The sequence below is a fragment of the Paroedura picta genome, chromosome 8 (genome assembly GCF_049243985.1).
Source record: "Paroedura picta isolate Pp20150507F chromosome 8, Ppicta_v3.0, whole genome shotgun sequence".
NCBI classification, from domain to species: Eukaryota; Metazoa; Chordata; class Lepidosauria; order Squamata; family Gekkonidae; genus Paroedura; species Paroedura picta.
In genome coordinates this window covers 62,542,757-62,564,962 of record NC_135376.1, presented here as the reverse complement: position 1 = coordinate 62,564,962, position 22,206 = coordinate 62,542,757, and the positions used below count along the sequence as shown (strand labels likewise).

At 40.1% G+C, this 22,206-nt stretch overlaps 1 protein-coding gene across 2 annotated transcripts in view; it reads right to left on the bottom strand.

Annotated features, from left to right (window-relative positions):
* Positions 1 to 22,206, bottom strand: part of DOCK1 (dedicator of cytokinesis 1) — a 474,081-nt gene that overhangs the window by 5,395 nt on the left and 446,480 nt on the right. For both annotated transcript variants that reach the window (XM_077350091.1, XM_077350092.1), the window contains exons 50-51: positions 11,208 to 11,358; positions 7,873 to 8,018 (exon numbers count right to left, since the gene is read on the bottom strand). In XM_077350091.1, coding sequence (XP_077206206.1) covers positions 7,873 to 8,018; positions 11,208 to 11,358 — 297 coding nt within the window. The remainder of the gene's footprint in view (positions 1 to 7,872; positions 8,019 to 11,207; positions 11,359 to 22,206) is intronic.

Below are 22,206 nucleotides of genomic sequence, written 5' to 3'. Positions count from 1 at the left end.
AACATATAAGCAATCTGTCCCTTCCATTTCAAATACCAAATTGCTCTCATTTGCTTTCATTCTGTATTAAAAAAGCAATTGCATTTAAAAATGTCTTGTTTCTCTTCGTGGTCCTGATGGAAGAGAGCACAATGTACAGTCGAGGAATAATCTGAAATGTAAGGACATTAATGATTTCTCTCACTCAAAACAAATTACAGCTTAAAGAAAAGCAGAACTACACACTGAAAAGCTGTGGAAGTTTAAGAGAAGCACACTTCCAACATATTGCTGAAGTTCACCACTAGCTGAGCACATATTTAGCTTTCTATAGTTAGCTGTTATACTTATAGACCAAGTCTTCCTTATGGCATACATGTGGCTCCTTATTTTTATTATCCACATTTATTTAATTGTATAATTTGATTTTCAAACAATACACCATTGGCTTTTTCATTTATGATTACGGGATCAGTGCTTGATTATACGGTAAAAGTTAGGGGGCCCTTGACAATATTCATAAGCCCCACCCTTCTGAGTTGCCTCAGTTTAAGTCCCTCTCACTGGTCGTCATAAACTGCATCCCCCCAGCTCTATTCCTACAGGGCAGTGTCTTACTTATTCATACAGAATGCATTTAATTATTAATAAAGCAAGAAGACTGCAATACTCCCTTTTACTTGTGAAAGGTGGGATTCAGAAGGGGAAATATCCAGTGCCAGTAATGGGATCATCCAGCTGAGACACCAACAAAGTGAAGATTCACAACTGAGAGATAGAGAAGATAGTACAGCAAACTCCTTTTGGCAAATGAAATCTGTTCTCTGCCCACTGAGAGAAAACAAGTTTTGCAGGGCTGGAACCCCTTATCCTGGCCAATCCTTAGATACAGCAAGATGTTCTACCTTTCCTACCCCTGATAGAGTCTACAGCCCAATTCTGTTTTTGCTCTATGTCACTTGATTGCCCTTCCCCAGGGATTCCTTTTCTCTCTCCCTGCTACTTATCAAATCCAGGAGTTTGAGAATGTACATCACTTAAATCATGGCTCTTTTAAATACTGACAGTACCTAAGACAAAATTAAAGAAAGGTACTTTATACTAGTCTAAATCAGATGGAACTTTATACTAGTTCCATCCTCAAATCTTTAGGAGCTTTACCACTTGGGGGGGGGGGGGCAGGGGAGACCTGGCAACCCTACCTGGGATCATAACTTGGGTTGATTTGAAAAGAGTAAACAAAGCAATACCAAGATGAAACCTGAACAAAACTCCTCAACTAAGTACACAGTTGTATAAAGACATGGTGGAAGTCTGGAATCTAGTCCCAAAGTCATTTATTCATAGAGCCCACGTTGTACCTGTAGATAACATAAAGAATTAAACTGAACCCTCTCACACACACATCATCACTCAAAATAATTTGAATTAAAGGTTTCCCTTAAACTTTGTTTTATGAAATTTGCCTCAAAAAGTAATTTCACTGTCACTACCAAAAATATTTTCATAAATACTGAAGTATTTATTAAACTATTATTTAAAGGGGACCACTGCCATAGGTTATCAATAGGGTTGTGCGATTCGGCCGCTTCGGCAGCCGTTCCCTCCGGGCGCAGCCAGCGCCGCGGGGGGGGGAGGGCGGTGCCGGCAGCGGCGTGACAGCGGGCGCAACCACGCAGGCACGGAATTCCGGTGCTGGCGGCGCCCGGAGGGAACGGCTGCTGAAGTTATCAACTTCATATTTATATGGTTACTAGAAATTAAGCCCGCTGTAAAGAAAAGACAGCGGGCGCTAGGGAGTTGGGGGTGGTGGGGGGTGGATGGAAAGAAAGAAGGGAGGACGAAAGAAAGGAAGAAAGGCATGAAGACAGGATGAGAGCAAGTGAGAGGGCGAGAAAGAGGCTGAGACAGAGAGAAAGGAGAGAGAGAAATGTAGGGAGGAAGGAAGGAGGAAGTGAATGCTGGGAGAGGAAGGAAGGAGAAAGGGAATGCTGGGAGGAAGACAGGCAGGGAGGTAGGTGCCCTGAAAGGGGATGGGGCAGGGCTGGAAGGGAGGGGGGTGAAAGGGAGGGGAGTCGAGTTGTGATGGGGGGAAGAGTTGGGGTACAGAAGTGTAGGTGGCTGTGAGTCTGGGTGCAGGAAGGCTGAAAGGAAGAAAAGCAGAAAGAGAGGAAGGGCAAAAGTGTAAGGGAGAGAAAGGGAGAGAAAAAGAGGAAGTTAGGAAGGAAGGAGTCAGCGCTCCCGGCCACCCCCCAAGCCCAGCCAGGAACTGAAGGAGTTTGCCGGGTTGGTGGGCAGGGCCAGCGCAGCGCTCCCGGCCCCCCCCGCCTCTGAGAGGCAGCCATGACACTCTGGGCCGCCTTGGAAGGGCTCCCCCCAGGCCTTCCCAACCACCTGGCCGTGACTTGAGGCCTTCTCCCGGCCCCAGCAAGAGGCTGTTCCTGGGCCCAGGAGAAGGCCCCCAGCCACCAGGCCTTCCCCCACAGCGTTAAGGCAGCCAGGCCGGGAAAGGAACAGATGTCCCTGCTCCTTTCTCTGGGGCGAGGATAAGCTGGCCGGAGGACTCACCGTGTCAGAAGGGCCCTGTCTTCTGTGCGGTGATTCCCCGGCTGGCCCAGGCGAGGCTGGGCCAAGGCCCTGGATTGACATTCGGAGGGCCCAATCAGGAGCCCTCCGAGTTTTTATCCCGGACAGGGCCTATCCTTTCTCCTCCCCTTTTGCCCTTACCCTTTTATTCCTACCACTCCGCAGGAGCAGTTTACAGATTACAGATCAGTTCTGTTCTTTCAGCCTTGTATACCATTATGCCTATCCATCAACCAGAGTCTTAGAAAATCAGCTACCAAGTTCCTGGAGAGCCACCATTTGGAGATCACTGCTCACAATCTAAAAGGGGTGTATAGTATTCTATGAATACTCCATGTGCACATCCCAAAAATCTTCTCAAAGAAAAGCTACAGAAAGATACAGTGATGTAACCAGTACTCTTTATGCACCAGTGGATGTACACTATATATAGTGAAAACAAAACTTTTGTTGCCAAAACACCGCATCTCTGATTAGGCTGTACCACCCTCTACAACTTTTTCCTGAGCTTATTCATATGCTAATTAATATTACCTCCTCAGCTGAGCACAACAGCTAGAAAAGAAGACAAACTTGTACATCAACAAAACACAGCAACAAAATCTTGAATTCTTCATAATATACAAAGTTTCCAGGATCATTTTCTGTTAACCTGGCATACCAAATGAGTGTGCAGTGCATGGGTACAGTATATTGTACAGTATATATGCACAGTATATTGTACAGAGATGCAAATCCCCTAAAGTGAGCTATGACACACTGATTCAGTTTCAGTAAAATATTAGAATGGGGGTAAAAATATGGGAAGCTATCATAAGCTATTCTTGCCAGCATTAGTTCACTTATTATGCACTGCTTCCTCTCTATGAAACATTCATCATCAAGCATTGTATCTACTACTGGAATGATGGAAATCAAGCCATTATTTGCATGTTTAGTAAGTATTAGAGCCAATAGTATATATTTAAATGTTCATTGTCTGTTTTCTTTAGTTTCTCTTCTTGATTTTGTATGCTAGGCATGCAGCTGATTTTGTATGCAATGATATGTATGAGCAGAAAAAGCCTTGTGGAATTCCTATATGTAATTGATCTTTGCAAGAAACCTAATACTCTATTTTACGTTCAGATATGCTATTAAGAAAACCTTTCACTGAACAAAGTTGGCTTTTCAACTTTTTATAAGCTGACTATGCATGCATATATATAACAATTAATTCTTCAAAATAGCTATCTAAAAATCATTGTGAGGAACTTATCAAGAGGAAATTATTTTCGTAAGTGCCTAAAATAAAACTTGTACACAATAAGGAGCAATTGCAATGAGCAATTGCAATCCCAATACAATTGGTCATGTTTCTATCCAACTATTTTCCAAAGGAACTCAAGGCAGCGTATATGGTTTTTCCCTCATCCCTTTTTTATTCTCTCAACAACATTAAAATAATTTATTAAAAAAACTATAAAAGAAATCATAAAAATAATTTAACAATTAATCAGTAACAATTCATCAGCCTTTATAAATAATAATGAAAATAAAACAGGAACATAAAAACAGCACAAAACAGCATAAAAACAGCACTGCAACCTAAAATTTTATCCATTATCCATATTTTATCCAGCCTCAGTTTATAAGCTGACCATAAATTCAGGTTTAAAACTCCTCAGTAAGATTTTTGTCTGGTTCCTAAAGGTCAGTAAAGCAAGTACCATGCATCTCTTAAGAGGAAGGGCATTATAGAGGCAAGGGACCACCACTTCACCTCTGCAGGAGAACAAGCTTTAAGAACCAGTCTACACCTCTGCAGGAGAACAAGCTTTAAGAACCAGTCTACTTTAAGAACCAGAACAAGGGTATAGCCATGTTTTTCTGCCACAGTTTTGTTAAAGTACTTCTTTCCATTATGTTTAATGATAAGGCTGATAACACCATGAGGTTGCATTCTGACAAGAGATCTATCAAGTTCATAATTGGGGCCCATTATGCACGGAGTGGAAGGTCTGCATTTGGGGTGGAATGGCGGCAGCTAAAATCACCAATTATGCATGCTGCAGGTGGCAACCGGGCGCAGAGTCAACGTATGCCGCCGAAAAAGCCGCATTAGCGAGATGCGGAAGAAAGTGAAGCTTCCCAGGACCAGGGAACAACCAGAAGCGGCTCCGGAGTAGCCGCGTGCATAATCGGATACTCTGGGTTTTGCCTCTGCTGCGTTCCATCCCATGCATAAGCGGTTTGCTTCGCTTCTTCCTCCTCCGCGTTCTCCATGCCGCCGTTTCAGCGGCCGTGCATAATAGGCCTGGGATGCCTATCCCACATGGCCTTTGTACATGGTGAAGAGTTCTCTTTGACTACACATACATAAAAAAGGCTATGTTCCATGATGCTGAACATAGCCTTTTTAATGTATGTGTGCTCAGAGCTCTTCACCAGCAGAAAAACTGGCTGGATCCAACTCTAAGTTTTTGGTTAAATGAATAATTTAGAGGAACATGCTGATCTGTAAAAAGATTATGGAGTGTCAATTTGACCACATAAGGTTTCTGGTTGATATTATTATATTAAGAGGAGGCTCTTAATATAAATTACCACAAGACCAAAGTCATGGTCTTTAGGAGAAGGCCAAAGAGATTTAAATGGAACATCCATAATATTCCCATTGAACAAAGCAGCTCATTCAAATACCTGGGAGTGACCTTCACTGAGACACTGAGATGGAACAACCGTTTAGCCTTAATTAAGGCCTCCTCTCTTAAAATAACTGGGGCCATACTAAGATTCTATGCATCTAAGGGAGGATTTCTTATTGATCCAGCAATAAAACTATTCGTAGCCAATGCTTTACCCCATCTCCTTTATGGTATCGAAGTCTGGGGATGGAGGGATCATCCGATTTCTAGTTTGGAAGCGATTCAGAATCACTTCCTTAGATGTATTTTGGCCTTACCCAAAGGAACTCCTGCCGCACATATGCGTGCAGAGGGCTTCCATCGATCAGGGCTCGAGTCCACTTAGCTTTGGGCAAAATTTTGGGCAAAATATATGAAAAACACTACCAATTTAATATTCAACCAATGTTTTGAACTAACCTTGAATACTGATCCTTTCCGACTTGCCAGTTATTTATTTATTTATTATTTATTTTATTCGTATTTTTATACCGCCCTCCCTGAAGGCTCAGAGCGGTTTACATATAACTGAAACTATACATAAAACCATACATATAATAACATTCATATTATTAACTGGTATAACCAGGTAACAGTATAACATAACACAACATAACATAACAGTATAACATTGTAACAAACAGTGGTAACTGTTTATGATAAAATACAATCACGGTATTCCATCCCAGATGATTTATTAAGAGCAGAAATTGATGGGTCTAATCTGAGAGATTCGATTTTTAATACTGATGCCATACTGGATAGACAAACAATAATAAAATCTAACTTTTCTCCTTTGTTTAAACTATTCAAAACAGTCCATCTCAGATCAGACTATTTAGTAACCATTTCTGTACAAAAACTTCGAATGGCGTTTGCTCATTTACGCTTTCAAGTTATGCCATCAGCCCTACTCTCAGGCCGTTTTTCCGGTGTACCTTTTGCCCTTCGCCTATGTATTTGTGGAGAACCTGCTGTTGAAGACCTTTATCATTATGTTTTGGATTGTCCACTATACTTGGAGCCAAGAACCAAATATATTGAGAGATGTTTGAGTGGCCAGAACTTCCCTGTGAATTTGGACAAAATAGTCTTTTTATTATCGGATACCAACCCCCTAATTAGTTATAATGTTTCACTAATTTGCATTAGCTGCAAGGAAAATTCGAGCCAAATTTATGTCACCAGAGAGCTAGAAACCTGAATTCTTATTGTCTTTTATTATCTATGGACTACCGCATGTATTGTTCTAATTCTTTTACTGTTTTTATATCAACTGATATGATATGGATCGCATTGTAATGGCCTATGGCTGGAAACAATGAAGTCTTATGTATGTACATAAGGTTTCTGGCTCCTGAATCCTCCCACAAAGTAAAGCTTAGACTAGTTAATTGGTTAAATTTGTTATGCTGTAAATTTATGAAAAATGAAGGGGGGAAGTCATAAGGAAAATGGGACATTCAGAATGGTATGTTGACTTTCTGTTCAGCAGTTTGACTACCTCAGACTGCTATAAGAACAATAATTGTTTCTCAGGTTTTTCAGCATATCAGTATTTACTGTCCTTAACATCTGCCCTTTTATTTTCAAGTCCAGACATAAACTTCATCTGAAAATAAAAGAGTTCTTTCTCGTTGCATAAGTCTAAACTTCTAATGGTAAAGAAGCAAATATATAAGAATCGCTTAACACCATGTCAGAAACAGATAACCCAAGATCATAACTGACACTTTCTAAGTATCAGGAGCCAAATTTTGCTCAAATATTGCAGTGCTCTATTATGCAGAGTAGCAAGATTGTTTGCCTCACAGGAAACTGCCTCACAGGAAACAGAATGCCTGGGAAACAAAACTCATACATTAGAGGTTTTCTGAAATGTACTTTATTTCCTCTGCTGAAATAAGATTGGAAAAACATAAAATCTAAGTTGTTGCTGGGACTCTCGTCTGTCTTTTTAACAGCCTCCATCAGCCTGTCTAACAATACTTTGCTTTATATATAGCTTTCACTACACAATGAATCTGTGTCCACATAGAATGAGTTCACCATTCCGTCACGCTCTAAGAAAAAATCTGTGGTGTACCAGTACAAGAGATCAGCAACTGGAGACACTAGACCTAAGGAGCAGCAACTGACTTCATATTTGCTAGTCGCAAGGCCAAATGGGAGGAACGGCATGGCAGAAATAGGACTTTGACTAGTAGATGCTGGTCTCTGCCATGCCTCTACCCGCTTTCTCTTTGGACTTCCAGAAAAAGCAGTAGCTGAACAAAGCAATACAAATTATAAAAAGGTAAAGATATCCCCTGTGCAAGCACCGGGTCATGTCTGACCCTTGGGGTAACGCCCTCTAGCGTTTTCATGGCAGACTCAATACGAGGTGGTTTGCCAGTGCCTTCCCCAGTCATTACCGTTTACCTCCCCAGCAAGCTGGGTACTCATTTTACCGACCTCGGAAGGATGGAAGGTTGAGTCAACCTTGAGCCAGCTGCTGAGATCGAACTCCCAGCCTCATGGGCAAAGCTTTCAGACTGCATGTCTGCCGCCTTACCACTCTGCACTACGAGAGGCTCTTGATACATATTATTATATATCACTAAAAGAATAAGGTCCTTTCCACCCTAGGTGCAAAGCTTACCCTCTGTGGTACAGGTGGGGATGTGGCAGGGCTAACGGATTCCTGGCTCTCCATGAGACATCCATAATCTGCCACACTGCCTTTCACAGGCAATGGAGGAGGAATGTCTGTCGTTTCCACACTATTCATGCCGTTTAGTTCTAAACCTGAAAACAAATACATCTTTTATAATGAATGGACCACTTAAACCAATCTTCAAATTCATAGCAATTTTCATGTTCTAATATTAAGGAAAAGAATATACAGGTAACTCTAGCAATTCAATAGTAATTTGCTGCCTGAAAGATAAAGAAATTTATCAAGTAATGTATGATGGACTCAAAATGGTGAGAGAGTTGGAAAAGACAGATGAATTAGTTTATACAGTGTATCTTACCTTGGCTAACTGCATGTTAAAATATCAAATATCAGGGGATTCAAAACCAAAATACACCACCAACAAAGAAGCACCAGTGAGGCTGACAAAGTGAACAAAAAGGCAGACCAAGATCAACAATGGACTAAGCTCTCCCCTAATGGAAGAGGGAACAAAAGGCCAAGCACACTGGAAAGTTTTGTTTATGAGGATCTAGAAATAGTCACTAGATAACTTTTCAGGGCTACTAAGCAAGGGCAAGGCATCCCCTTCACCAACCTCTTCGACACCCTTTTCGGTCATGTTGTACCTAAAGTCATTGTGTATTCACAGCAAATTTTAAAGACTGTATCTTGGATATGACATTCACCAAAGCATTGCAAACAAGAGTAGCAGATCAGAAAAAAATGAGTGTGTTCCTGAGCTATGCTCACATGTAGTCAAAGACACCCTGCTTTTGTGTGTGAGGAGGGGGAACCAAATGATCCCCCCACCTTATTACTAAATGGTACTCAAAGAGACTGGGGAGATCTAGGTACCAGAAAGAAATCCCTGGATTGAGATATTTAACTTGCAGCATTAAAAGTAGTGCTTGCCATCCGCAATCTCTCCTGTCCCCAAGCATTCTTAATAAGAAAGTTGTGCCAGATTGTTCCTTTAGTGATATGTGTCTACTTAATATTCACAGCTCATTCCAAATCTTGTAGCTCATTCCTCTTTAGTCAATACTGAAAATCCAATGATGTTAAAAGTTTATTTTCTACAATATATCACAATATAATGGAACACAACTTTATTTACTCTTCCACATAAAGCCTTTCAGGAATTTAATGCAGAAATGAATTTTATAATTAGCCACATATCTTTAATGAAAAGTTTCAAAATTACTATAATTATATGAAATTAGAAATCACTAGTTGTTTGAATAAATAATCCATTTAGGGAGAAAAAGATATAATAATATTTTTCTAAACTTAGTACAAATTAACATGATGTCTCCTCATGGTTCAAAACACATGCCGTCATAGGTCTAGTATTTTTAGATGCCCACCTACCCTATCTAGGTAGCCACAAACATAATTTATACTGCTTTTTAAAAACTGAACTGAGAATGCCTATAACCTTCTTTAATTCAAAAAAGTCAAGAGTTCTGCCAGGTTGGGGATTGAATTTGTGACAAACTATTTTATGAAGAAATGCTTGATACACTAGGAACCTACCACACTCAGTGGTTGTTTTCTCAAAAATATATCATAGCAAGGGTATCTAGGACGTGAAAAAGTGTTCTGAGCTTTCCACAAGTACAATTAACAAACACTGTCACCTGCTAATTGGTTGTTCTTATTTTCTGTCTTATAAAAAAATAGGAAGGAATTAAGAGATTCATGCAGTCACAGGATAGTTTATTTATTTATTATATTTATATACTGCCCTCACTGAAGCCTCAGGGCGGTTTACACAGAACAGGAACAATACAGATAGCTCAGTAATTATGATAATAATACAATAGTAGCAGTAGGCAATATATTAGAATAGTAGAACAATGGGAAGAACCTTGAATCAACTATGGCATACTGATGGCCCTGTGGGTTGGACAGACAGGCAGTGGTTTCCATAGGAGGGAGGCTTGGGGGCCAATGTGGGGTGATTGGCTCAGGTCAACTTCAGCCAAGTGTGGGACCTGCATGGTGTTGCTGTGAGGACCCTGGCTGCTGCATTCTGGACCAGCTATAGTTTTTGGATCAAGGTTAAGGGCAGGCCTGCGTAGAGTGAGCTCAAGAAGATGTACCCTAAAGAAGCTAAAGCTTACATTGATGAGGGGACTGCTTTATGGAACATTTCCATGTAGAAGGACCCTAATTTGATACAAATAACTGGAGAACCACCTGGCATCCACCACCACATGTCCAGAGAGATTCCTGGCATCTTCTGCCACCAGCTCTAAAGGTTTTATTTGGAGGGGATTTAACCCCTTCTCGTGTATTATTTTTGTGATTTCAGATTGTTATGCACATTGGAGTTCCTTCCAAGTTTGCAGGAAAACCTTTTTAGTGTTGGTGTGGCCCCAATCCCCAGATGGTGGCCATATTAGATATTAGATATATAGATGATATGATTTAATTAATATGATAGGAAAGTTCTTTGTGGCCATATGCACATATTTGGTAAACATAAAGTTGCAGTGGAATTACTTGCCCTATTCTGCATATATTTATTGAGGGACACAAAATAAAACACCACTTCAGGCCAATCTACCATGCTAAGAAAATCAGGCTGTATTATGTAAACTAAATTGTGTTGCCGTAATCATTCTAACTCTGATTATGTTTTTATTAGTCAATCTTAACTTTTGTCCATTTTGGAATTTATGTTTTCATTTTATTTGATGTCTTTCGTATATCTGGTATATTTGGTAGGATTGTGATGTCCAGTGGCTAATGCAATAAAACTATTCTGAAGTTCTGAAGTACCATTCAGGTGCCCTAAATTCAATTAACCCCTCTGTTAAAATACCCTTGATAACCATTAATTGATTTTTACTGTCACTATTTATGGACATTTGTTGGGGCTCATAATCTTATTCTGCTTTAGTCTGCAACTTTAAGGCAGTAACAATCTACTTTAAAAAACAGAGATTGCATATATTAATTTAAGTTGTGAAATTATTTCATTCAGCAAACGTTTTGTGAAGACTTCTGCTTAGCTTTCTAGAATAAAACGGCATACAGGAGGTGCCATAGGAATGACTGTAGAATGGCTGACACAGGAATCATTATATAAAATAAGCTGGATCCTTCCTGTTCTAAGCAAGGTGGTCTTGTTCCAATTGAGCAACACTCCTTGCTCGGGAGGTCACACCCTGGAAATGTCTCTTGCTTAGCTAATTACTCAGCTGAACACAAAGCATTAGACATATCACACAGTGACTGTAATTTGGTGGGACGAGATATCAGAATCACACTTTTATAGAGAGACTTACTGGACTGCAGACTGAAAGAAAGCTTGGTCCTTGGAGTGATTGGTGGAGGGATGGGCTGAGAAGGTGGTGATGGAGAAACAGAAAAACGTTTTTCACTTCCCATGACGTTAATCACTTGGCTCTTTGGTCTTTGTGGTCTCAGAGGACTGATCTGCATTGGATTGAAAAGGAAAAGTTGGACCAATTTGAAGTCTACCTTGCACACAAAGAGCGGTTAGCACGAGGATATATCACTTGCTCTTGTAACGTAGCTGGATATATTAAGGAGGAAACATTTCTTATTGAGCTGTTGACCTTGTGATAAATGTGTTCCTAGATGTACAATGTAACATCACAGCGATAAGAAAAAAGTTTCCATTTCAATGCAGTAGTGCTCAAACAAATATCCTTGGCTTGCCCTTTCCTAAGCATTATTTTGTGCCCTAGAACTTGCACTTAATTTTTAAAGTATTTTGAAGTTTCTTTTCTAGTTTTCTGCAATATCATGACATAGTTATCTTTTCTCAGTTGTTTTCTGTTATGACCTAAAGAAGAAAAGACAAATAGTATGAATCTTGTTTATAAATAGTTCTATTTTTATCTCCAATAAAACACACAGCATTGATTTCTCTCATTCAAATCACAGGGCATTAAACCATTTTTGATGTAGGTAAATATCACCAGCACAAATCTAATTACCACCAAACCACTGATATTTGTTTGATCTAACTAGAGATCAAATTGCCAACATACGCTAGATCATGGAGAAAGCTAGGGAGTTCCAGAAAAAACATGTACTTCTGCTTCATTGACTATGACTTTGATTGTGTGGAGCACAACAAATTGTGGCAAGTTCTTAAGGAGATGGGAATACCAGAGCATCTTATCTGTCTCTTGAGAAACCTCTATGCAGGTCAAGAAGCAACAGTGAGAACCGGGCATGGAATCACTGATTGGTTCAAAATTGAGAAAGGAGTTCGGCAAGGCTGTATATTGTCGCCTTGCCTATTTAACTTGCATGCAGAGCACATCATGAGAAAGGCAGGGTTATATGAGTCACAAATTGGGATCAAGATTGCAGGGAGAAATATCAACAGCCTCAGATATGCAGATGATACCACTCTAATGGCAGAAAGCGAAGAGAAACTAAAGAGCCTGTTGATGCGGGTGAAGGAGGAAAGTGCAAACTCAACATCAAGAAAACTAAGATCATGGCATCCGGCCCTCTCAATTCCTGGCAAATAGATGTGGAAGAAATGGAGGTAGTGACAGATTTTCTTTTACTGGGCTCCAAGATCACTGCAGCAAAGAAATTAAAAGACTCTTGCTCCTTGGGAGGAAAGCTATGGCAAATATAGACAGCATCCTAAAAAGCAGAGACATCACCCTGCCAACAAAAGTGCGTCTAGTCAATGCTATGGTATTCCTAGTTGCAATGTATGGCTTTGAAAGGTGGACCATAAGGAAGGCTGAGTGTCAAAGAAGTGAGGCTTTTGAACTCTGGTGCTGGAGAAGACTCTTGCGAGTCCCTTGGTCTGCAAGGCGAACAAACCAGTTAGTCCTAGAGGAGATCAGCCCTGACTGCTCCTTAGAAGGCTAGATCCTGAAGATGAAACTCAAATACTTTGGCCACCTCATGAGAAGGAAGGACTCCCTGGAGAAGAGCCTAATGCTGGGACGATCAAGGGCAAAAGAAGAAGGGGATGACAGAGAATGAGGTGGCTGGATGGAGTCACTGAAGCAGTAGGTGCGAACTTAAATGGACTCCGGGAAATGGTAGAGGACAGGAAGGCCTGGAGGATCATTGTCCATGGGGTCACGATGAGTTGGACATGACTTCGCACCTAGCAACAACAACAAAAATCCTGACCCCTAGTCTATTCTTAAATGGATTAGATATTGAAATAATTCCCAATCTCTCCCCCCCCCCAAAAGCATCTAAGGGATAAATGGTACATACACAGTAGTCTCTCATGGCTTCCATATCAACAATATTGGTACCTGAGGTGGTGTTCTGCCATAGAAAGGGTGCACTATAAAGATACAACTCTTAGGACTTCCTGAAATAACTGTAGGAGTTCCTTCTACTCTGAAGTATTGAAAGTGATGCACAATTTGGTCAAAGGGGCAGGTATCAACTTTCACTTCCTGTGTCTTCTGGTGGGGGCATGTATCTCAGTACCTCAGTTCAGAATCTTCCAAAGCTGTTTAATTACAATTTTAATAAAGTAAGCAGGAGAAAACAGGAGAACGTATATAATGTCAACAGATGCAACAGTGTATGAGAGGAAATGAACTGGTATCTGGATTTCTTAATAGTTTGGAGTCTCTTGGCCTAGAGCCTTAGCGATGTAGAAAGACCCTGAGTGTATCAAGTTCTTTCCCTCTTCCCTCTTCTAGTGTAACTGGGATTAGAGCAGAAGAGGGAAAGACTGACTTCCTGCAATGGATGAAAGTAAGAATTAGCCTTGGGATGAGTCTGTTCTCAGAATGTTTCCCCTTATGCAAAGTTCCATCCAGGTTAAAAATACCTCTATGTCCTACTCAATGAAGTTATTGTTTTCAGAAGAAAAACACTGAACTTCAGGAATTTCAATGAGACCTCCGACTGCTGGGTAGTATTATGTGGAATAAGCATGATGAAAATGAAAATTACTGGGGGATTGAGTTGGGTTACTCTTCTAAGAGCCAAATTACACCTTCACAGCAGCTGTGAGGAATGGCTTTTTAAAAATAAAGTAGAGCTCAAACAGGCTCAGAACACTGCTGCAGCAGGAAGAAAGGCTCCTGTCATCCCACCGAACCATTTCCCCACATTAAACAGGTTTTTTTGGGGGGTGGGGTGGGGTGGAGACAAGTTCCCTATTTTTGCTGCTCCACATGGAATATTTCGTGCACATGAAGCAGTAAAAACTGCTTTTTACTGTTTCAGTAAAAACTGGTAATAATTTTATTTATTTTATATTGATGAATCAAATGAGTAACTGGAGCTAATTTTTTTTAATCCTATACTACTGAGTAAATGTTTTAGAGGAGTTTTATTATTAAATTTTAAATTTGTAACCTGCAATTTTAAATCTTGAAGAGCCAGTTTGGTATAGTAGTTAGGAGTGAGGACTTCTAATCTGGCATGCCGGGTTAGATTCTGCACTCCCCCACATGCAGCCAGCTGGGTGACCTTGCCCTAACCATGGCACTGAAAAAGCTGGTCTGACTGAGCAGTGATATCAGGGCTGTCTCAGCCTCCCTTCCCTCACAGGGTGTCTGTTGTGGGGAGAGGCTAGGGAAGGCGAATGTAAGCCACTTTGAGCCTCCTTCGGGTAGATAAAAGCGGCATTTAAGAACCAACTCTTCTTCTTCTTCTTCTTCTTCTTCTTCTTCTTCTTCTTCTTCTTCTTCTTCTTCTTCTTCTTCTTCTTCTTCTTCTTCTTCTTCTTCTTCTTCTTCTTCTTCTTCTTCTTCTATTACTCTGTTTTTAGAAAATGTTTGTAATTCTCTATTGCACATATAGTTCAAAATATCTGATCTGGCCGCAGTGCTGTATTAAATAAACTTAAATTTAACTTTGGTGAGTATATGCTATCCATCCATGCAGCTTCATATAGCATAAGTGTCAATGGGCTCTTGGAAGTGAGGAAAAAAGGTAAAAAGAGAAGACTGGGAAATGGACTAAAACAAAGAGAGGAGAAAGGGGTACGTGACAGAGTGAAGCTGTTTAACTAGAGTTATTCTATAAGCTTGTGCTCCTTTCTAAAGTAGGGCATGAACTGAGAAGCGGGCTATGCCCTTCCAAAATAGGAAAGAAGTTGAAGTTATGTTTCCTGGAACAGGACTCATGACTTCTGAGATGCTTTCCCCATCAGAGTGACACAGTAATATATCCCCTTGATTTTAGCACATTTTGCCTTTTAATTAAGTAGCTCTGTAACATTGCAGCCCTATGCAGAACTACTCCAGTTAACCGAGATCTGTGGGCTTAGACGTTGCACAGGACTGCAGTGTCAGTTTCCATGGACTAGTCTGGCTTGTTTTCAACAAAATACAGGGTGAAACTAGCCCTTTATCTAAGATGCAGCTTGAAAATTTGGGACTGTGCCGATCTTTTTTCTAACTCAAGGACACCTTTCAGTTCATAATTCTGCAAACATATTTAGACTGCACATCAAGTTTGGATATGCATAAAACCCACTATGATGCCTGGCTCACATGTGTACTTTCCCCTTCCTCATCAGCCAGGGGCTTGCCTGGCATGCAAGATTATCACAGATTCATTCCATGGAATCCCTAGTTGAAACAACCAGGTAGCAGGTTATGTGAATAACCTCCACTTGAGACACCAGAGAGCTGCTACCAGTCTGAGTAGGCAATCCAGAAGCTGATGCACCAGTAATCTGATTTCCTGTACATCGCTTTCATGTGTTCACCCATGTATAGAGCATGATGAAGGGATCCTAGTTATAGAGTACCCTTCCATGATACAGATGCATGGCTTAACCAGACTTATCCCCTTTCTCAAAATCTAGTTTCTAAACCAGAGTTCATTGCAGACTTGGAATACCAGCATATATGTGTAGGGTGACAAGCTCAGTTAACCCCTCATAGCATTCCACAAAAGAATATATGTACTCAAGCCCAGCAACAAGGCACCTTCATGTACATTCAGACTTGATGTGATATCTCCATGCAGCTTTAAGGTGCCAGATAACAAGAGTTTTGCTATATTCTGCAGTGGGATGTAGATCGCAGCAAAAGGCTACTTATGGCCCAATAATATTGATGGGTTCCTAAACATAGTCATTCAGTGTAGTTATTAACTTGCAATCTATTGCAGAGGGTACACAAAGACTAACATCATCTTATCCCACAGGAAAAGAGATGAGGAAAACATTTTTGTTTACTATGTTCTCTGTGTAGCTATTAAGTCTCCCTTTATCTGCACCATAATAAAACTGAAAGAAATTGATGCTAATACAGGTCTTAATCAAAAGCCATTTGGATAAAACCTGATTTTATTTCCAGAAAATGCAAAACCTAGAAATACTACAATAGCCATTGGGCTAGGAAACATTATCAAAGGCAAAATGAAATGCTGATTTATTTGCAGAAGGTTGTAATTGCAACCTAATAAACACTCAGTAAGGCATGCATTATGTAAAGCATAAAGTGTCAACTAAAAACAGTGGGCTCTCACTAGGTTTTGAAATACATATCCTTAGTCTGCCACAAAACAGGGTAGACAACACACTGTGCTAGCAGCGTAATCATATGGAAAATAAAGAGCTGTCAATGGGTTATTTGAGAGCTATAGCAAAACAGTCAGTGACTCCTTATCCTGGACATAATGGCTAAACTGTGCATATACAGGTAGTAGACAGAATGTGTCTGATGCCTCTCATTCTGCAACTTGACACCCAAGTAGCCATTAGTCTACACTGTATCCTACAGGTGTGTTTGTGTGGGGCGTAATTCAGTTTAAATTCAAGTCCAGGCCAATAAATCCTTATGAGAGCTAGCCTGACACACCTGAACTTGCTGCAACTGTTATTCCATAGATACCTGTGACATTCATGCAACCGTATTTTGGGCAGTACTAATGGTCCCGTTAAGAGCCTCTTGTGGCGCAGAGTGGTAAGGCAGCCGTCTGAAAGCTTTGCCCATGAGGCTGGGAGTTCAATCCCAGCAGCCGGCTCAAGGTTGACTCAGCCTTCCATCCTTCCGAGGCCGGTAAAATGAGTACCCAGCTTGCTGGGGGGTAAACGGTCATGACTGGGGAAGGCACTGGCAAACCACCCCGTATTGAGTCTGCCAAGAAAACGCTAGAGGGCGTCACCCCAAGGGTCAGACATGACTCGGTGCTTGCACAGGGGATACCTTTACCTTTACCTTTAATGGTCCTGTTATTTGAGTGAAAGAACCTTATTTTCACAGTAGAGATATATTGCAGTTTGAGTGCTGGGAATTTTTCATCTAATTAAACACTGCACAACTATGCAATGCTAGATACTTACTTTAGATTAGTGAGTGATTTTATTGAATCTGTGAGCCAAGGAAAATCATTCCATAGATCCCTAGCTGGCAACTAGTTTTAAACAGGGGAAATATTTTGAATTAACCAAGGATGAAGGGCCAGAAACTTTGGCTATGCCCTGTTTACTCCCAAGCAAGTCAACAGGAGCAAAGGGATCTTTGACCCATTCCTCCCTAGTCGAAACAGCTAAACAGAAGTCTTTCTGTATTCAGTTCAGCAGTCTCCTTCTCTTGGTCTTTAATTAGTCCAGACATAGGAGCAAGCAGCTTAAGGATCAGAGGAGGAAGGCTTGATTGAAGCTATTGTTGTTATTGACATTAGGATGAGAGGGGGCTACAGACAACTCAGTCTGCATTGCCTCAATAAAAATTCGATGACTCCCAATTAAAGATCTAAATAGATTCAAGTGAAGGCTTTTGTATCTTTGTTGATTCAAAATGATATGAAAGTGGTGCTAAAGCTGTGATGGTTCATCCACATAGTCACGTCATCAAGAGATGAGAGTGACCCACTCAGAAGTAAATATGCAAATGTACTTACAAGGAAAGGCTAGACTCATATGATTTCTCATTTGCTGTTATAAAGTAGATGAAGGCTGAACTTTTAATTATTTAAACTGAACTATGATACCAGCAAACCAATAGATATGGGATGTTCAAAATGGTAAGCTACTACTGTTTATCTGTACTATTAATGGCTAGCTGAAGAGCAGTGTCCACTGGGAACTGTACGATGTTGCAAATATTTTAAAGAAAGCCACCATTGTTTCATGCCATAACATTTCTAATCTCTTGGTTTTCTCCCTTGCCTGTTAGAAGACCATGTAACAGCCCAACTCAATTTTTCAATATTTGGATGCAGTTGCTTCATGGCACAGCTGAGGGAGGTGGTGCAGGATTGGGGATCATGGCGACAGCTGTGCTACAGGATCGCCATGTGTCAGGCACTACTGGATGACTGACAACAAACAACAAACAGCTTCATGGCAGAGATCCACATGAAAACATTCCTGTAGATGAGTTTACCGAATGTATCAGTGCACTGTTAGTATTGCAAAACATTCAGATTTGCAGCCCTACACTGAAACCTCTGAAGCATTCAAGAAATACACGACCTGCATGTATACACTGAATCAAAGCGTTAGTCTATTGAGGGTATTATTGTTTACTCTGATTTGCAGCATCTCTCCAGGGTCTTGGAGGTCTTTTGCATCAATGACTACCTAATCTTTTCTACTGGAGATGTTTGAACCTGGGACTTTCTGTATGCAGATACTCGGTCGCTGATCTCTTCTACAAAATCATTGATACACTGGGTCTTTTATTCTTATATTCATGTCACCACCTCCCACAAAGCAGCCCAGAGCAGCATACATGAATGCCATCCTATTTTTTCCTTACAACAACCTGTGAGGTAGACTGGGCTGCTAAATGGTACTGGATCCACTAGTTTTTTGAGCATAAAAAGGCATGAAACAATGTTTACTCTGATTATTGTAGAGATACTTTTTAGTTCAATTGTCTTTGTTTTTTTCACCTGTCATGTATGATTCGGGGGCAATCATATTATTTCTCTACAGAGAACACTTTCCCCAGTTATATAGGTTCAAGAGACCATCTAGAATGAAAATATAACTTTTTTAGTGTAATGAAAACAAAATCAGTATCTGTTAATAGAGGTTGTTATGAAGTCAATAAAATGTGTAGCCTATTATTCTGATGTTTGACATGCGCATCTGAGAGTTCTGTTAAATACTCAGCATCAGCGTTTGCCTGAGCAAAATCCTCTGGAACGAACAAATTAAGTACAAGAGGTTGTATCAAGGAAATTTTCTACTACTTAGAAAAAGACAAATGGAATCTAAAGAACCATTACTGATAATAGTAAAGTACTGAAGTATTTTAATTATCTTTGTGGAGTAGATCAAAAGCATACAAGAACCATTTAATTAGGATCAATCTTCTCTTTATAAAATGTACATCTTTGTTTTTGATCACCCATTTAAATTAGTATGGCAATTTACCAAGTGCACAGCTAGAGAAACTTTTTTAATGCATGTTTTTAATAATTGAGACTTATTCTATAACAATTTAAAATCCATTTATGAAGCTTTGTATCCTACCCTCACTTAATAAGAGCTCAGGAAAATACATTGATGAGGATTGATCTATTAATCATTGCCTGCTGGAGAGGGAAATTGGTCTAAGAGGCAACCAGCTGGATGACCTTGGGCTCGCCACATCACTGATAAAGCTGTTCTGACTGAGCAGTAATATCAGGATTCTCTTATCCTCACTTACCTCACAGATTGTCTTTGTGGGGAGAGGAAAGGGAAGGCAAATGGAAGCTGCTTTGAGTCTCCAGATAGAGAAAAGCGGCATATAAGAACTAACTCTTCTTGTTCTAAGGGCAATAATTCCCATTTAGAAACCTAGGATCCAGTGTAGCATTAAGGTTAGAGTACTGATCTAGGACACAGAAGACCTGGACTGAACACCTCACTGTTCTTAGCTTAACAGGGTGGTTATGAAAAGGAGGAAGAAAGAGCCATGAAATCTTCCCTGAACTACCTGGAGCAAAGGTAAGATAAGATTACCACTCCTTCAACAAGTAGACAGATATACCACCATCTTTTATTGGCCTTTCTTGTAGGGGAAAAAATAAGAAGCAAAGTAAAGAGAGATGTAGCTTCACAAATAGAATGTTTCAGCTGGTCTTTTGCATGGCAGGAGTTCTCCCAAGAGAACTAGACATCCGTGCTTACTCAGATGCCTATGCATTTTCAAGCTGGAGACATACATGGGGAGTTGATATGTCAAGAAGCTGCTAGAGATGTGTGGCTGCAGTTCTATAGAGCAGAGAGAATACATAGCTTCACCAGTACCTAGAAATTATTATTGTATATTAACCTTAAAAAAACGACCTCCTTTTAAAGAGAAGAGTAAAGGCACTCACAATGTTAGTCAAGCTCCAAAATAATGGGACATGCAAGGGAAATTTGCCACATTAATTTCTGTCTCATGTGAGAACTACAGACCCTGTGTAGTGGCACTCTGAACTCAAAACTTAGGTTCTATGCAGTTAAGACGTTTCCTTTTTAGATGTTTTCTAAAACTGGCATTGCTGTCACAGTCATTTATTCCATGTCATTGTTACCCAATTATTATGTACCATTAATATGCTACAGATGGACTGCAACTCCAGTGCTGCACCTTCAACCTGCAGAGGAAGAGGACTGGGGCCAAAAGAGAAGGGCAAAGGAGCACACTTCATTTGCAATTTGTGTGTGCTTCATTTGCAATTTGTGTATGCCTTAATGTTCCTCAAATGGAAATATAGTTTTATTTTAGATTTTTAAAAAATAAAGGAATGTTACATGAGCCCTCCATTTTTAGTTATAATTTTCTTCTTTATATTGGACGTACAATGGACATATGCTTGCATAATAATGTACATACAACCATTTGTAGCAAACTAAATTAACTGGGATCTAGACTATATTGGCAGTTTCTATGGATTCCTCCTTTTGACTGCAGAGCCTCTCACCTAATTTCTCAGGGGTCCCCTGTCTCAGTGAAATGCAGCAGGATGGGGGGTGGGGAGGGGGAGTTCCATTCTGCCACTGGAAAATTTAGTCTGGAACCAACCTGTTATCTATATATGTATGCCAGGCTTCAATCACTAACCATCAGTTTATTAAATAGCTGCATGTGGTTGTTTATGTGGATACAGAACAGTATAGTAAACCAGACCTATGTGAAAACACTGCATGTTATACCTTGGCTGAGTATCTTTTACGTGAGGAGAAACTGAGTGGCAAGAAGCAGCCCTAAACTCTTGCTAACAAAGTCTATGGTTTAATTCTGGAAAAATGGTTTTGGCATCACACATCCCAAAGGAACTACAATAATAGCAATGTCCCTGCTTCAAAACTATAATGTTACAAGACATATAGTGCAGCATACTTGGAAGAAGAAAAGCTTTTGTAAATGATCTGTTGAAAGGAACAGATCATTTACAAAAGATGTTCTTCCAAATGTGATCATTTAAAGTTGCACTTTAGACTCAAGTGCCTTCGAATTGTATCTCTGTAGTCCCTGAAGACATTAGGAAGTATCTATAAAAGCAGTTTGATTAATTAACCTTTTTGAAGCATTTTCATTCTCCTGCATGTCAGAATAAATATGCCACCTTTTAACTTCAAAGCAATTAAAAGTTAACCTGGCCATTGTATAGCTTGCCAAATAGTTTGCAAAAAATGAAACGTGGAACTTGTTCTCCTTAAATTAGAAATTTCTTTTCTTATAGAAATATTATACCTGAAAGTCTCTATGGCTTTTTACCATAGTCTTTTGATTCCATGGTTTGCCACATTGACTAACTTGCAGGGTTAACTTGCATGAATGAGTGTGCAATCACAGATTAATGATCACAGATAACTTGCCTGTGAGTTTACGTAAAACAAATATGTGGATGTTCTCCCTTGCAGAAGAGAGAACATGGTAGACTGAATCAGCCTTATGATATATATGGCGTCAACATGAATGTAGCAATAAGGCACCTGGGTTCAAATCCTTGGCTCAAGCTCAGTGCCACTTAAATGGCAACAGACACATCACTTGATAGCAAAGGCTGCAGGAGCTTTACCAACGCCACCTCCCGGATAAGGAAGCAGCAGGGGTTTCCGAGCATTTTGGGCAACTCATTGGCTCTCAGGCTTGGTTAATGTCATCATTGCAGCAATGTGATAGATTATAAGTAATATTCCAAACAAACCATGTTAGTGATAAATCAATTGCAAATGAGACATAACTTGATCCAGACTAGGGTTTAGAAAAGTTTGTTTGAGACCACAGATAAGGAAAAATGTTCACAAAAATTGCTTTAAAATACATTTAAATTCTTCCAGAAAAACTCTATGATCAATAAAACTTGCCTTTTATTGTTGAACGTCTTCATTTCCTATATAGGGTCAGCTTGACCATATGAATT